We start from the raw sequence: 16,639 nt of genomic DNA, 5'->3' as shown, positions 1-16,639 counted from the left end.
GTACATGATTAACTTTATGGTGTCATATTTGCCCACACAAAAAGAGAAGGCAGATCCAGCCCCAGAGAACAAAACTGCTTTTGAGTTTAAGTTGTGTGAGAGAGATGGCACCAATCTCTGCTCTGAAAACCTTATAGCCTGAGTAAGAAGTGCAAATCAATTGTAATTTCGATGTGGACAAATGAAGACGAGGGAATCAAGAAATAGAGAAGCAAAGTGACTTAGCCCAGAGTGTCACAGGGCATCTTCGGCGAAGTTTGTTCTTCTAAGGGTGCCTGTGATCACAACTCCGCAATTCTTGGCTATCTCCACTGTTTCCATGACAGGCTTTGCTTGTGTCTCTGGCAGGTGTAAGGAATGCTCCAGCACCCTCCTCCCTGGTTCTTACAGGCCTGGACCTGAACTGGGCACATTTGTGTGCACCCAGCATCGTGGCAAGTTGGGCTTGAGTGGGAGGATGGAGCGCAGGCCAAGCCCAGATCTTCAGCACACGGGGGAAAGCGGAGAGGCTGGGATAGTGAGCACTGGTGCGGAGGAAGAGAACGGAATACTGGAGGAGCACCCATCCACCGCAGAAGAGATAGGCAAAACAGGGGAGAGGGTAGCTGATGGAGTGGACAGCGAGATGCCTCTTGCGCAGCCAAAGAATGAAACACTCGCCCCTGCTTCCGGATCTGAAACCTACGCCCAAACGCCCCCCAAACCTCCTTTGCCAGCAAAGCCACCTCTGCTCATGCAAGAGAAGGCTAGCCTGCAACACGGGCAGCTCAAGGAGGCTCGGCCCAAGCCTGCCCCCAGGAAGAGCACAGACACAGCAGCAGCCCTGTCACCGCTAAGCTCCCAGCCTGTTCCGAAGCCCAGAGCCAACGTGCAAAGCGAGGGATCCAGTGAGCCTGGCGCTGGATTGGCCAATGGTAAGGAACTGCACAGAGAGAAGTAGTGAAAAACCCATCTGCAGCACTGTGGCAATAGCCAAACTGAAATGGGAGCCCTGATTTGCAGCTTGTGTGGATTGGAATCTTAGAATCCCAGAAGGAACCTCAAAGGTCATCTAGTTAGACTCCTGAGGCAGGAAACCTGCTGCTACAACATCTCTGGTAGGTGGCCACCCGTGATGTTGCAGGAGCAGATTCCCTGCTTTCTCTCACAGTACAGCTCCATCGTAAACTCTCTCTTTCTCTCTCTCTCTCTCTCTCTCTCTTTCTTTCTTTCTTTCTTTCTTTCTCTCTCTCTCTCTCTCTCTCTCTCTCTCTCTCTCTCTCTCTCTCTTTTAAACTGCACTGTGGCCATTTTTGTTGAGGGGCAGTATAGAATTTTCTGGCAGGGGGTTGTACGAGAAAACCTTTGGAGGTACCTTTCAGTTGTAGCAGTGGGCAACTTGGCGAAAGCCTTTTTGTCCTGTCAAACATAGCATTCTGATGGGACAGATAACCTGGATTCTGTGCCCATGAATTAACTGCGTTCACTCCCCGTGTGATACTTCATTCTTCTTCCACAAGCACGATTTTTTGGTAAGGACCAGTGGAGTCGATGGAAAGAAGGGCGTGGAGATTCAAGGCTGGGTGTGCCTTGGGCATAGATCAGAGAGCTGTAGCCAGAGTGGAGGAAAAGGAGCTGTGTGGCTGTGCAGTCATGGTCCCAGAAGGCAAGAGAAGATTTATTTGGCCACCTTCCTAGTTTTTGAGGTTTCGCAAGATGCTGCGCAGCTGCATGTTGCGAGCTTTCATTCCTGGCTATAAAAACTCTCTTTAAAAACAAGTTATCCCAGCATAATGAATTTGGACATCCTTGCTAGGGGATGAGACACATGGGTATGTTAAGAGCATCAGGAGAGCCCAGCTGGATCAGACCAGAGGCCCATCTAGTCCAGCATCCTGCTCTCACAGTTGCCAACCAGAGGCCTATGGGAAGCCTGCAAGCAGGACTAGAGCTCAAGAGCAGTCTCCCCACTTGTGGTTCCCAGCAGCTGTTATTCAGCAGCAGATTGCCTCTGACAGTACAGTGGGAAAACACAGAGCTATTAGCCATTATGGCAATCTGCCATGACTTTGTCTAAGCCTCTATTAAAGGCACCCATTTTGCTGGCTATCCCTGCGTCTAGTGGGAATGAATCCCATAGATTTAACTGTGCGCTTATGTGAAGAAGTATTTTCTGTTGTCCTGAATTTTCCAACAAATTCAGTAGTGCTTGAAAACTGGTGAGAGAGGGAGAAAAATCCTTTCCCTATCCACTTTCTCCAAACTCTGCATAATTTTTATACACATCTATCATGTTCTCCCTTACTTATGTCTCCCCCCTCCTAAACACAAAAGCCCCTAATGTTGCACCCTTTCTTGTGTTCTTCATTTCCGGATTAGGTAGGCCTCCTGAGCCCTGTCCTCCTGTTCCGAAGCCCAGAGGCAGACCCATGTCCTCCGAGCGGTATGTCCCTTTTGCTTGCAAATCACACAGAGACAGTGAGATAAATGTCGACCTTCCCTCTAGTTTCCTTTTTCCCTATCCATGCAAATCGAGCTGCAGGATAGGGCATGCATTGGGGGTTTTAAGTGAGGGGTGGGGGCTTATTCAGAACTTGTTATTCTGAAGTAGTGGCACCCCCCCCCCCCGTCTATTGAAGAGAGAATCCTGGGTCCTCGCAGAACAATACAGACAGCAACTCCCCCCCCTCAACCTTGTCAAAATGCAAGTTAACAAACAACTGTGTAGACCACAGTTCTCCAACCTGGTGCTCTCCAGATGTTGTTGGACTGCAACTCCCACCATCCCTGAACACTTCCTGTGTAGTCTGGGGCTGATGGGAGGTGAAGTTAAAAAACATTGGGGCACCCAGTTGGGGAAGGGTGACTAGATAGTAAATCAGGCATAGGCAACCTTGGCTCTCCAGGTGTTTTGGAACTACAACTCTCATGATCCCTGACCACTGGCCCTGTTAGCTAGGGATCATGGGAGTTGTAGTTCTAAAACATCTGGAGAGTCAAGGTTGCCTATGCATGTAGTAAATCATACATGCAGGTGAACCCTTTGCAAAGAGTCTTGTGGCACCTTTAAGGACTAGCAAAGCTAAGAAATTGGGTAGTTTTTAATGTGTCACAAGACTCTTCATCATGCTTTAAGCAGCTCTTAGCAATTTCAACCACATAGAGGGGAAGATGGAAATGCTCAGGGTCATGTCTGAGTCACTCGATGTCTCTCAGCCCAGCATAGATGGAAAGGGTTGTTCTCCGTGCATCAGACAATCCTTAGCTTGAAAATCCAAACCTGCTGCTCAGTAGTTCTGTCTGAAAGATTGGAGAAAAAATAACAGGGCTGTGTATATTCTAAACATAACAACAAAAGTCATGATTCAGTACCAAGAAAATCTGCTTTCTGCTTTTCAGCCTTCAAAATAAACACGTGTCTATCTTTTTTCTTTAAGCAAAGGGTTAGGAGGTAAATTAAGATGGGGGGGGGGAGGCGAGTGAATGTTGCGCTCAGTATCAGCTTGTGGTCTTGTGTGGCACACTTGCAAAATATGTGGAGCCTTGGGCTTCAGAGACTGAGCATCTTGGTTTCTCTCGAGCGACAGACAGGTGGGCGCCTCCCTGCTTGGGAGGAGCCTCTTTTCCATTTCGTACTCTTCCCCCTTTCATCCTTCCTTACCCCGTATCTTTTCTCCTGCCAGAACTGGGGAATGCCCACGGCCCAAAGACCCTCCCTGGATTGCATTGGTCCAGGGAGAGCCCAAGAGGAAGCTGGCCCCTCCGCCTCCCCCACCAGGTAGTCGCAAGGAGAGCCCCTCGAGGGTTTCGGAGGAGGATGAAGGTGGAGAAGGCAAAGCGCAAGGCAGGGAAAGCAGGCCCACTCTGGAGGAGCCCAAACCGTATAACCCCTTTGAGGAGGATGACGAAGAGCAGGAGGAGGAGGAAGAGGAGGGAGTCGTCGCGCAACAGAGCACGCCAAAGCAAGAGCAGAGCGAGGACGAGCCCACCTCCAAGGTGGCTCACCCCTGGTACGGCATCACCCCCACCAGCAGCCCCAAGACCAAGAAGCGGCCAGCGCCAAGGGCCCCCAACGCATCCCCTCTTGGTGAGTCTCCACCCTGCCGTCCGACAGGAAGGAAAAGAATGAGCTCTCATGGCTTGGACTGATGTGGCTTGGATAATAATAATAATAATAATAATAATAATAATAATAATAATAATAATAAATAATTTATTATTTGTACCCCGCCCATCTTGCTGGGTTTCCCCAGCCACTCTGGGCGGCTTCCAACAAAGATTAAAATACATTAAAATGTCACACATTAAAAACTTCCCTAAAAAGATGTTTCAGGCCTGGTCCTGCCATGCTTGCCGTGGCCGAGATGCCTTCAGGGATTTGTTGGACTCAAACTCCCATCATCCCTGGCCCACTAGCCATGCTGGCTGAGGCTGATGGGAGTTGGAGTCCAGTAATGTTGAAGGGGAGATGCACAGGTTCCCCATCCCTGGGTTTACACAAATGGTTCCCTCCTCTGAATGGGCCTATCTGGAAACGGTGTTCTGTCATGCTAGCCCAGAGGTGGGCCCAAGTGCTGCCTTCACTCCTGGGTGCTTTGTGATGGGTGGGGCCAAAGTGGCTGGGGCAACAAAGGTAAATTCTACCTTTGGACCAGTAGGCTAGGTTTTGCATGCGTGCACACACACGCAAACAAACAGTCCTCTGTCCTCCAAATGGACAATCAAGAGGCAATATTGGAGTTCAAGGACACATTCCATGCAGGCAAATCGGGGGCCAAAGCAAGGGCAGTGGGAAGTGTGGCATGGGAAGGGTTCAGAGGGCTGGGCAGAGAGGCCTAAAGGGCCATGCTTGGGCCTGAGTTCCCCCACTTTCGCACTAGGCTCTCACCTGTACTTTCCCCTTGTTGCAGCTCACCACCCCATCTCCCGACTCTCCCGCTCGGAGCCGTCTTCCTCCACCCCATCGCCCGCCCTGAGCTTGGAGAGCATCGCATCTGAATGTTTGGCCAAGGGCACGGACGACTTGGATGAGACCTCTGTGCCCAAGAGCTCATCGGAGCCCGCAGTCCACGTCCCGGCCGCCACTTCTGTCGTCTCCTCCTCAGGTCCCCCGCTCCCCAGCCTCTCCTCCTCTGGTGAGGAGGGCCCCACTGCCCTGCCCGGCAGCTCGGCCAACTCCTCCTTTTCGTCCTCCAGCGATTTGGCTGGCGATGGCAGTGAGGCACAAGGGGGACATTCACAGACTGCCCGAACTTCCTCATCTGGGAACTTGAAAACCTCCCCTGGGGGAGCCTCCCCCAAACCTTCGGCCGGGGCCATTCCCACACCTATCCTCTTGGCCTCGGAGCTGAGTGGTGCAGCTGCCAGGAGCTCTCCATCACCCAAAGCACAGCCAAAGGTAAGTTGGAGTTGCTTTCCTAGGTTCTGGTCGTGAGACCCGTCCCTCGTCCCTGCAGGTTTTTGAAAAACAATGACCTTTTGCCATGCCCTGTTACTTTGAAAGGTCCCGGAAATGAACTGTGAAGTTTTTATGTGTGCATGTGCATGTTTGTGTGTGTAACAAAGCATCTGGCCAGGAAGTCCCAGCCGGAGTTATGGCTTTAGTGTCTTCGTACAGTGGTACCTTGGTTTGCAACTGCTTTGGATTGCAACCATTTTGGATTACAGCCACGTCAAACCCGGAAATGCGTGACCCTTTTTTGGATTACACCCCTTTTTGGGGGGGGCGGATTATGGTTGTAAACCAAGGTACCACTGTACAGTCATACCTCAGGTTGCGTTAGCTGTGGGTTGCGTATTTTCAACTTAAGAATGCGGTGGACCCGAAAGTGTTTACTTCCGGGTTTTGCTGCGTGCGCATGCACAGAAGCGTTCTGTGCGCTTTGCGTGTGTGAAGTGCTCTATCGGCGCTTCGCGCATGCTCAAAAGCGCCGCTCTAGATGCGTACTTTTCGGGGTGCAAGCGGCACCCCGGAACGGATCAGGTACGTATCCAGAGGTACCACTGTATTCCCAGAGACATGACAACTTCTTGGCCTGCTCTCCACTCTCGCCTCTAGCACCACCCGCTGGTTATGTTATGTACTGCTTATTTTGCAGCCTTACAAATACTCGGGGGAGAAGCTGCTGTTATGAAGTATTGCACAGTGCTGACAATGCTGCTTTAAAGGTTGCATGCACAATAAAGGCTGTTCTCATGGGAAAAGTCTGTTAGGGCTGCGTTTAATGGTGCTTAGGGCCAGATCTGATTGGGGGGGCTTCTGATTCCCCCACCCCTGCTTTATCTCTCCATCAGTTTTTGCTTTTTGCTCCATTCTCGCCCCCCTCCCATTAACATAGGCCTAAACTGATCAGATGCAGAGGGCTTGAAATGAAGGCTGCCTGTGGCTCATGAGTTACAGAGAAGGGGGCTGACACGAAACTCCCTGGCCATAGAGTGCTGCAGGGTTTCGTGTCAGCCCCCCTCCCTCCATCTTTTACCCCGGGAAATGTAAAACCCACTGCTCCACCATGCAATTCCCTGTACCACCAGGATCCCTTGAACTGCAGGGCAGTCTTACTGTAGCTGGCTTGTCCTCAGTTGCTGAACATGGCTGTCGGGAGTGTCCCCAGGATTTGTGATTTCTTGTGTGCACTGCCTCATTTCCCTTACTCAGAATCAGGAGTCCCTGGCCTGTGTCTTTTGCAAAAGAGGCCTGGCTACTAACCCCCCCCCCCCCCCGTGCCAGAGCTGACTCCCTGCTCCAGAGATATGGTCCTCAAAAGTGCCAGGGTGGAGTGGTAGGTTCAGGGTCCCATTGTGGTGCAGCCCAAGAGGTATATTTTGATATTCTGCTTGGTGTGTTTGTCCCCAGTCATCCTGCAAAGAGAATCCCTTCAACAGGAAGCCGTCGCCTGTCACATCCCCCTCCATTAAGAAAACTCCAAAGGGACCCAAGCCAGCGAGGCCTCCTGCTCCGGGACATGGCTTCCCACTAATTAAACGGAAGGTAACAAGAATTGGGGGCTTCTGCCTCGTTTGCGCTACTTCAATTCCCACAAATCGCTCACAAAAGGAGTATTTAAATTAACTCGGCTAACTCAGTCGTGTTTGTTAACTCCAGTGGGTTCTACTCTGAGTAAAACTTAATTGAATACTACCCCTGTGAAGAGGGATTGCATACTTTCCAGCAGGGTGATTGAGAGCTAAGGGTTGGCGTGCGGCATTTGTATGCAGTGGTTGTGGCTTCCTCTGAAAGCTACACCATAACAAAAGCTGCTGGGGCAGATTCTAAATGCTGAGCCTGAAACCTGGCTTTAACGGTGCTGAAGGCAGGCCTCGCTTGCAGAGGAACAGTTATCTGGCATTGGGTGTGGGGCAGGTGCTGGGGCAAGGCTTGGGGAAATGACAGCACAGGCCAAAGTGGGACCAGGACATGTTTCGTTAGGCCTGCAGGCTGGAGGTTCCTCACCAGTGCTTTATGTTTACTCTGTGGACTCAAGAATTTGTCTCCTTAAGAATGTCGGCCAAAACAAGTTTCTGTCCCTCATGATTGTGTAGGAAACCATCTGAAACATTCAGTAGTGATAATTTTACGTAAGGAGGCTAGGAGGGATTTTGGGTGGGACACCCCTGCCAGGTTCTGCCCTGCATCTTGCCCTAATTCACAGATACATATTTTTTAAAAATGTATTCCCCATGACTTTTATCTCCCTCCTCCCACCCTGGAGTCAGTAGTTATTTTCTAGAAAGCCACGCCTGCCTTGTTAGAAACAGGAAGCGTGATCCTTGGTTCCTTGCCTTTCTACAGGTTCAGTCAGACCAGTATGTTCCAGTGGAGGACATCTATGGCGAGATGGACAGCATTGAGCAACAGCTGGATGAGCTGGAGCATCGAGGGGTTGAGCTGGAAAGGAAGCTTCGCAGCATGGAAAATAATGGTAGGGTGGTGGATCACTGTCTGTGAGGCTGTGCAGGGCGAGGCAGAAGGCAGGAAGATTTGCAGGATATATGAGCAGCATCTTTGGCCATGCTTGCTGGGGCTGCTGGGAGTTGTAGTTCAGCAACATCTGGAAGGCCAAAGGTTTCCCCGCACCTGATATAAAGCAGCCAAGTTGGCTTTTCCATGGCTTGGGCACCACCTGCCTATCTTTGCTTATCCCACTGTGTATATTCATGGGGTGAATGTTAAAAAAATATTCTATGTATATGAATTTCCCCTGTTTGTTAAAATACATACCACATAATACTTGGGTAGGGAACTTGCAGGCAGAAGGGTTTCTGTGTTCAGAGCCAAGGCAAGGAGGGAAGAGGTTAAGCATTGGCAACTTGGAAAAGATGGGTCAGGTTTGAAAACAAAAGCCAACCCTCCAGGATGTTTGGAATTTGTGTCCAGAGATGGAAGTGATTGAGGAAATGCCTCTGTGTGTGTCCTGCTTGTGCTTCCGCTTCAAAAATAGCATTTCTAGGTTTCAGGTGCCTGCCCTGAAGCTAATGTGGACTAACAGTAAGAGCTGCTGTAGCTGCCTCATCCCTTTGCCTCTGTGGTGGGCAGATCTCAGGGAAGGTCTCAGTGGTAGAGCACATGCTGTGCGTGGCAAAGATCTGGGTTCGGTCCCTGGCATTTCTATGTGGGGCTGAGAAAGTCCCCTGGTCTGAAACCCTGGAGACAGGCCCGGCCCTACGTGCAGGCTGGGTGGCGCAGGGCACCATGGCACCGGCCCGCCAGGAGGGCGCCGCAAGCTGCGCCCACCCGCTGGCCGACCGGTCTGCCGCGCAGCAGCGCCTGTTGCACCCGCGCTGCGCGCGGCGCCCACCCGCCCACCGCGCTGGGAAACGGGGTGGGAGGGCGCCGGAACGGGGTGGGAGGGCGCCGAAGGGATCCGGCGGGCGCCGGAGGATCCGGCACACCATGGCGCCGGGAGCGCTTAAGACGGCGCTGCCTGGAGAGCCACTGCCAAGGTAGATGAACCAATGGTCTAATTCAGTATCGGTGTCAGGGATGGGCAAAGCTCTGAAGAGTGTGTGGCAGAGGCAGGGGGACAGGGGAGTGACCCCGGAGAGGGATCAGTGATTTATGGGATGCCACGCCACCCAAAAGGCAGGAGCCGGGGAGGAGCAGGAGCCAGGGCAATTCAAGGCAGAAGAAGAATAGATGGTTCAGGTGAGGGATGGATAAGTAGATTCCCCACCTTCCTCTGTCCCGCTGTTTCCTGGGAGCAGGAGGGGCTTGAAAAGGGAAGAGCAGTGACGACTTCTGTGCAGGAGGTCTCCGATTGAAGGCACGCCACCTGTCAGATAAGCCGGAGGATGGCAGGGGCCCCCATCGTTGCTGCAACTTCTCCATAGGGCCCAGACCTATGGACAGCTGCGTAGAGCAGGCATTCCCAAACTGCGGCCCTCCAGGTGTTTTGGCCTACAACTCCCATGATCCCTAGCTAACAGGACCAGTGGTCGGGGAAGTTGGGAATTGTAGTCCAAAACATCTGGAGGGCTGAAGTTTGGGGGTGCCTGGCGTAGAGGCTAGAAGTGTGTGAGTATGTATATCCAGAGCGTGATGGAAGCTGCTGTAAGTGTTTCTCTAGCCAACAAAGAGTTAACTGTCAGACGTGCATCTTCCTTATCTGGGATAGGCCAGGACAATAAGGTAGCTTCGTACCCATGTAGCCTTCTGAGCTCTTTCCCTTCCTCCGTCCCTTTGACCAGCAGATGTTCCTGAAGACGGCCTGCTGGTTGACTGGTTCAAGCTCATCCACGAGAAGCACATGCTGGTGCGCCGGGAGTCTGAACTCATCTATATGTAAGTACATGTGATTGATTAATGGCCACACACTTTCTAGGGAGCAAGTGCCACTCTTTGCAGGCTCAATCCCAAGCACCGAAGGCCATCCCAAACAGTTAGATCAGAGGTTGGGGGCGCCATATGTTGTTGGGCTCCATCTCCCATTGTCTCCAGCCAGCATGACCAGCGGTCAGCAATGATGGGAACTGTCATCCAGCAGCATCTTGAGAGCCACAGATTCCCCATCCAGGAGTGGATCTTCCAACCTTCTGAAAGAGTCTGGACTTTGCTCAGTCGGCTGTGGTAGGGAATGCCATAATGACAAGGAGGATGAGCTAGTTAACTGGCACTATTACAGATGCCACATAATATTAGTTCTGCACTTGTAAGAAGTAGATCTTGCAGGTGGCCACCACCAAAACTCTGGAACTCACTGCCTATTGACACCAGGCAGGCAACTTTACTGTACTGCTTTCAGCACCTGCCAGAAACTTTACGCAAGCACATAAAAACTGACAGAAATTTTAATCTGCCATTTTAGCCTAGCTGATTTTATTTATATATTTTATTTTTAAAAAATAACTTTAACTTTTATCAATAATTCTAATGTATATTTTATGCCTTTTGTAAACCACTTAGAAGTTTTACTTCCAGTTAAGCGGTGTATGCAAATTTTGTTAAAAATAAATTTGCCTTGCTGAAGATTCCCATCCCACTGCTCCCACATCTTGGTGCTGGTATGTAACTCTCCTCTTTTCCTTCCTTTTAGTTTTAAGCAGCAGAACTTGGAGCAGCGTCAGGCTGACGTGGAGTATGAACTGCGATGCCTCCTCAACAAACCTGGTAAAGTTTTTTTTTAAGTGATCTTTACCGTAGCATTTGAGAAGGACCTGAAAATGATTTTGGATGCATTTGAAGGGAACAGTGTTACAGGGCCTACATGCCAGGCGATGTGAGCTGTTTCTTGTTCCCCTGGTGTGCTCAGGCTTTGCTGGAATGGCCAGTGCTCCAGGCTGCTCACTTTGAGCGTTAGCCTAAGTATGCCTCTTCATGAGGTGTTTACAGTTCCTTCAGTATCCTTAAAATTATATATGTCCGTTTGTTTATTTACCCTACTCTTCAGCCAAAAAAAGACTGAATAGCAATCAATAAATCATTCATTCAATTTATATCCTACCCTTCCTGCCGAAAAAGTCTAGGACTGCAGAAACAGCCATGATAAATCACAACTAAAAACAGTCAAAAACAGTTACAAGCATGTTAAACGCATTTTAAAAAACAGCTATAGACATTGTTTCAGTCAGTGGCCTCAGGGTTGCCAAGAGCAGTGTCTTTCAGCCATCAAATGCCTGGAGAAACAGGCATGTTTTTAGAGTTCGCCTGCAAGTCAATAATGAAGGAGACAGACACACCTCACTAGGGAGGGCATTCCACAAACACCCCTGTCCCTAGGTTTAAAATTGAAAAGATACAACACAAAAGGAAAAAGGATTGGGCAGCAGGAGCAAATAAGTGAAATTCAGAAACTAGTTCTTAGATATGGTGTTCTTTTGACTACCTGGAAAGGAAAGTGTTCAAGGAGAGGAACAGCCAAAAGTTGCTGATTTTGCATCAGAGCCAGTAAAGTGGTCCTGCTTCCCTGCCCTTTGCTCTGCTGCTGTCTGACAGAATGGCAAGATGGTTTGAGGGAGAAGAAAAGCCTGCCGGAGACAACTTCTCAGTGGAGCTGGTGGAGTAGTCCTTTCTTCTGTATGCTTCAGCCTGATGGAATGGCAGGCTAGGAAACTCCCCAATACCTGGGGTCCAGCAGCTGTTCTTCCACTATGGCCTGAGTGTTGCTAGTTTAGACAAGTGCTGTTACTGTGTCAGCTAAGAGAAGAACTCCCTAGTTTGAACCTTCTCTCTGCCATGGGCGCATTAGGTGGCGTTTAGCAAGCCATAGATCCCCAGCCTCAATCTCATCTGCAATACAAACAGAATAATAGCGGCCTACCTTACAGGACTATTCTAAGGCTTGCTGAGATTGAAGGATTTCAGAGTTTCGGCAGGAACCTATATGTAGGCACAATACTACTCTGAGCAGAATATTATCTCAACGCACATTGACTGCCAGCAGAGAGCACTGTTCAATAAAACGAGAGGTTCTTTCCCTACTGCCAGCCTTCAGTCGATGGCATTTCCTGCCCTAGTTAGTTAATGAAAGTCCAACAGGAGGGAAGCTCTCAAAACAGGCTCAAGGCACGGATGATCTGTAGAGAGGTATGGGGAAGAACATAGTGAGCAAAACCCAGTGTTTCTTGAGCCACAATTGACCCTTTGTGAGGAGAACTTGGAAGATGTTCAGCCTCACAGGCAAGAAAGCAACATGGAGCTGTCTTGAACTGAGTCACTGCTTTACACGTTGCTTTGCCCAGCCTAGTTCTGTGTACTCTGAAGGGCAGTGGCTCTCTGGGGACCAGGCAGAGGTTTTCCTTAACTCTACTACCCGAGACCCCTTCAACTCAGGAATGGCTAACTTGGGTCCTTCCAGAGGTTGCTAAGCTAAGCTAAGCTAGAGGTTGCTAAGCTACAACTCCTGTCTGTCCTGACCAACACCCTGTCAAGGACGATGTGGGTTGTAGTCCACACTGAGAGCCAGTGTGGTGTAGTGGTTAAGAGCGGTAGACTCATAATCTGGGGAACTGGGTTCGCATCTCAGCTCCTTCACATGCAGCTGCTGGGTTACTTTGGGCTAGTCTCTCAGCCCCACTCACCTCACAGAGTGTTTGTTGTGGGGGAGGAAGGGAAAGGAGAATGTTAGCTGCTTTGAGACGCCTTTGGGTAGTGATAAAGCGGGATATCAAATCCAAACTCCTCTTCTTCTGAAGGGACACAGATTTTTCTCACCCATTTTATCTGGAACTGACACACACTGTCCCACACAATCCCATGGGTTGTGCCCCTTCATAAGGGCCACCTTTTATCCTTGAAAGCCAGAACTCGCTCAGACTTTGTGGTATTTCCAGCACTGTTTGTGTTAAAAGGAGGAGCACGCTGGGTTCAAGCGCACACTTGTCATGTAATCCTTCACAGAGCAGAAGTGTGACCATCTAACCCTAGGAAGCTCCATCATGTCACTCCTGCATTGCTCTTTGCTGCTATTCTGTGCTGATGTTTTGCTGTTGGGTGTTCTTGTGCTTTTATTTTACGATTTTAATGTAAACTGTACTTGTTTCATTGTCACATTTTTTTGTAATCTGCTCGGGGACCGTTTCAAGGAAGCTGGACTTATAAGTATGAACACCTAGTAAATAAATAACCACCTACTCACCTCTCTCTTTCTTGGCGGACAGAGAAAGACTGGACAGATGAGGACCGCGTGAGGGAGAAGGTGCTGATGCAAGAACTGGTGACCATTATTGAGCAGCGGAATGCCATTGTCAATTGCTTGGACGAGGACCGGCAAAGGTAGCAGAAGGGGAAGTGGTTGGAAATGGCCTACTTCCAAATAACAGGGCTGGGGTGACTGTAAATCTGGCTGTAATTGCATGGCCCCAAATGCTATTTTTACAGTGAACATCTTCCCTAGACAAAACAGAAGAGCTTTGTCCAGGGGAGATAGTGCTAGGAGCTTGCCCAAAACTGTGGTGCATTTGGGATCTGAAAGAATGGCTTTCCTACTTGGGCCAAGGATGGTGAACCTGTGGCCTGTCAGTTGTTTCTGGACTACAGCTCCCATCATCCCTGACCATTGGCCATGATAGCTGGGACTGATGGGAGTTGGAGCCCAACACCTTCTAGGGGAGGGCCATATGGCCCTATCCCCTAGCATAGAAACTATTGGTTGAGCAGGATCGGGAGAAGAGCAACTTCTTGTGTTCTATGGCATAATGACATCTTTTTAGAAGCTGCACTTCAACTGTTCTGGCAAAGGCCGAATCTTACTATTCCTTCCCCTTGTTTTACCAGGGAAGAAGAGGAGGACAAAATGCTGGAAGCCATGATTAAAAAGAAAGGTAAGAGAGGTCCAGGAGTTAAGGCATTGGTTCCTGAATATTATTTATTAAAATATTTCTAACCCACCTTTCATTTAGATAGCTAAAACGACTGTTAACCAGGACACAGTGTGCTTATGTGTCCTTTCCATACTGAACACACTAAAAGTATGCACCCAAGCAATTTGAATTCTGCTCCAAGAAAAGCTGAATTGTATGACTTAAATGCAAAATCAAGTAAATTTGCATAATTTTTCTTATTTATTTATTTATTTATTTATTTATTCATTGTAATCCTGCTGATGACTCAGGAAAGTAGCCTTCTGCTGCAGATGCAGTAGGGGCAGGAAGCCGAGGTGGGGGGAAATTTGGGACAGGATGTCAAATGCTCCTCTGCTTTCTCCCCAAACTGCCTTTGGCCATGGGTGGTGCATGCATGTTCCCTCTGTTGTTGGGGAATATTGCTCCCAGCACAGAGCAACACATAATCCCTATAGCCCAGGTCCTGTTCTTCATCACAGAAGCAGTTGCAATACAGAAGGAGGAAGCTCTGAGACATTGCACCTAAATCTGAATCCTTCCCTCTTAATAGTTGCCTGGGGGGGCAAAGAGAATCTAAGCTTTCTCTTCCCTTCTGAAACAACTATTTTAGAAGAAGAATGAAAGCCATGGAAATTCTTTCATGGATGCATGCTTGTTTTTGGTAATTTGCTAATTTAGTCTCCTTTATGGCTTCTGATATTTTAACGCTGCATTTTCAAGCATTTTCTTCACATCCAAAAAGGCTAGAAACCTTTTTCTGTTGTCCTGTTTCCCCCCCTTTTAATCAGGAAACTAAATTCAGTGACTAAGAAAACATTATGGGTTTTCTTCTGGACTCCTGCAGAATGGCAGGATATACACTGCTTTGGGATCAACCCAGGGATAATTCCAGTTATTTAGGTGCATGTTTGTTTTGGCAAACAGCAAGGGTCACAAATCTATTTAGTGATTGTTTTTCCTCCCTTTTTGCAATGTTCCACAGGTGATGATCCTCCTTGCTCAGTCCCTTGCAGAATAATAATTCCAGATTCTGTAAACAATGCTTGTCCTGACAAATGGCCTGTTGTATGAAGCATGCAAATAAGCAGATTTATGCTAATTTAGCTAATGTAATCCCTTGAGGCATTTGGATTTTCTGGTTACTGAATCTAATTTTAGTACAGAACTGTGGCATCCATGATGTTACAGGCATTTGCCAGGGTATGCTTTGTGTATACTTGTTGCATGAAGATCCTGGTATATATGGGAGGACTTTAGCCCAGGTTCAGTCCCTGGCGTCTGCAAATAGTGTTGGCGACTCCTGTCTGAAACCCTGGAGAGCTACTGCCAGTGCTGAGCTCCTGTCTGACTCAGTTGAAAACATTGTCTAACCTTCCTCTCTTGCCCAGCTCCAGATGCATTCCACAGAAAGTGATCACTGTACTTTCTCTCTCCCCCTCCCTTCTTTCTCCAGAATTTCATAAGGAGACCGAAGCTGATAGCAAGAAAAGAGGGAAATTCAAGCCCATGAAAGTGTTGAAACTGCTTGGGAACAAACATGAGTCAAAAAGCAAGTCGCCCAAGGAGAAAAGCTAAAGCAGGAAGCAGCCAGAAGTGGGGAGGGACAAAATCGGTCCTGTTTGGTTGGCCACCTGGCAAATGGGGCTTGTGCCTCCTGCCCCTTCCCTGCCCTGCCCTCCCACCACCACCACCAATGCTGTGCCTCGCCATACACCAAAGCTGGCTTCCCTTGGAGAAATTCCATCAGCTTCCAGCAACAGAAGCTCCTTTGCCTAGTAAAAGGGGAGAGAGGTGGGACAAGCCTAGTCAGCACTGAAATTGTTGGAGGGACAGACTGGAGGAGGAAGCTACTTGTCTCTTCAGCTTCTAGGTAGGGGTGGGAAAGTGAAATAGCTTTAGGCTTCCTCGGTTGTACGTGTGTGCTTCTTATTACTGGTTCTGAGCAGTGCAGAATTTGGGTGTCTGTGGGAAACTTGCACTAATTGTCCCCCTCCCGTCTCTCAACTGTGATAGTCACATGTGCCTCGTACCCCTCTCCTTCGGGGAGGAGGAGACTTTCCATAGTAGTCCAGGGATGGGGACTCCTCTCCCCTGCTCCAAATCCCTTTTTTCATTAGCCTGCTAGTCAGAAATCCCACTTCGGTCATTTGGAAAGGTTTGGGGCTTTTGGAGCATGGTTATTTTTTTTGTTTTGGCTTAAAACTGTTAAACGGGAAAGGCTTCCATGCCATAAGGGCAGATAGAAGCAGCCAAGAGCCTAACCAGTGGCCTATTTCTCTCCTCCGGCCAATGTGCTGTGAATGCTGAGTCTCTTGGAAACCTTTTTTAGCAATGCAGGGAGGAAAGCTTAAGGGGGTTGGATTTTCATGTACTTGATAAGGTCTGAATCGGACACTCATGGGGCCTTTTCACCCTCTTGGTTGCTGCTGCTAAATTTCATCCATGGTGCTCTTCAAGGGACACAGTGGGCTGGGAAAGGGTCCAATGTTCCCCTCCACTGTGAGGGCGTAAGATCTCATGTTGTACTGAATGCCAACAAGGTTTCCTTTTTGCCTTGCTCACCAGTGCCACCCTTAGCCCATTTGGGAGGGATTCCAGCTGCTCCCCCCTCAGCTTGACATGTATATACTTTCCTAAGAGTGTAAGAGGGGTCCTTTCTATACTGCTTCCTTAGCTTGAATTTCCACCTCTCCCTTCCAGCTTTGTTTTTATTTGTTTGCGTGTGTGTGTGTGTGTTTGCGTGTGTGCTGGGAGGGAAGGTGCCTTCCCACCTTCCTTTCTGCCTTCTCCTCCGAGTGGAGGAGCTATTTATTGAGATGTTTGTTTGGTCTGAGTTAAACACTGATAGTATTGTAGGTGTTGGTTAGTCAGCTGTTAGTCTTGG

The 16,639-nt window shown here is 49.1% G+C and overlaps 1 protein-coding gene across 3 annotated transcripts in view; it reads left to right on the top strand.

Moving 5' to 3' along the window:
• Nucleotides 1-16,443, top strand: part of MICALL1 (MICAL like 1) — a 32,339-nt gene extending 15,896 nt beyond the window's left edge. For 2 of the 3 annotated variants that reach the window (XM_035127146.2, XM_060279843.1), the window contains 11 exons: nt 349-914; nt 2,359-2,422; nt 3,663-4,066; nt 4,890-5,377; nt 6,833-6,967; nt 7,769-7,898; nt 9,664-9,757; nt 10,509-10,582; nt 13,072-13,186; nt 13,688-13,734; nt 15,209-16,443. In XM_035127146.2, coding sequence (XP_034983037.2) covers nt 349-914; nt 2,359-2,422; nt 3,663-4,066; nt 4,890-5,377; nt 6,833-6,967; nt 7,769-7,898; nt 9,664-9,757; nt 10,509-10,582; nt 13,072-13,186; nt 13,688-13,734; nt 15,209-15,330 — 2,239 coding nt within the window. In that variant the 3' untranslated portion in view covers nt 15,331-16,443. The remainder of the gene's footprint in view (nt 1-348; nt 915-2,358; nt 2,423-3,662; nt 4,067-4,889; nt 5,378-6,832; nt 6,968-7,768; nt 7,899-9,663; nt 9,758-10,508; nt 10,583-13,071; nt 13,187-13,687; nt 13,735-15,208) is intronic. The other variant, XM_035127147.2, reaches the window with a different exon arrangement.
• The last annotated feature ends 196 nt before the right edge of the window (nt 16,444-16,639 follow it).

The sequence above is a fragment of the Zootoca vivipara genome, chromosome 10 (genome assembly GCF_963506605.1).
Source record: "Zootoca vivipara chromosome 10, rZooViv1.1, whole genome shotgun sequence".
NCBI classification, from domain to species: domain Eukaryota; kingdom Metazoa; phylum Chordata; class Lepidosauria; order Squamata; family Lacertidae; genus Zootoca; species Zootoca vivipara.
This window is presented reverse-complemented; position numbering and strand designations above follow the sequence as displayed.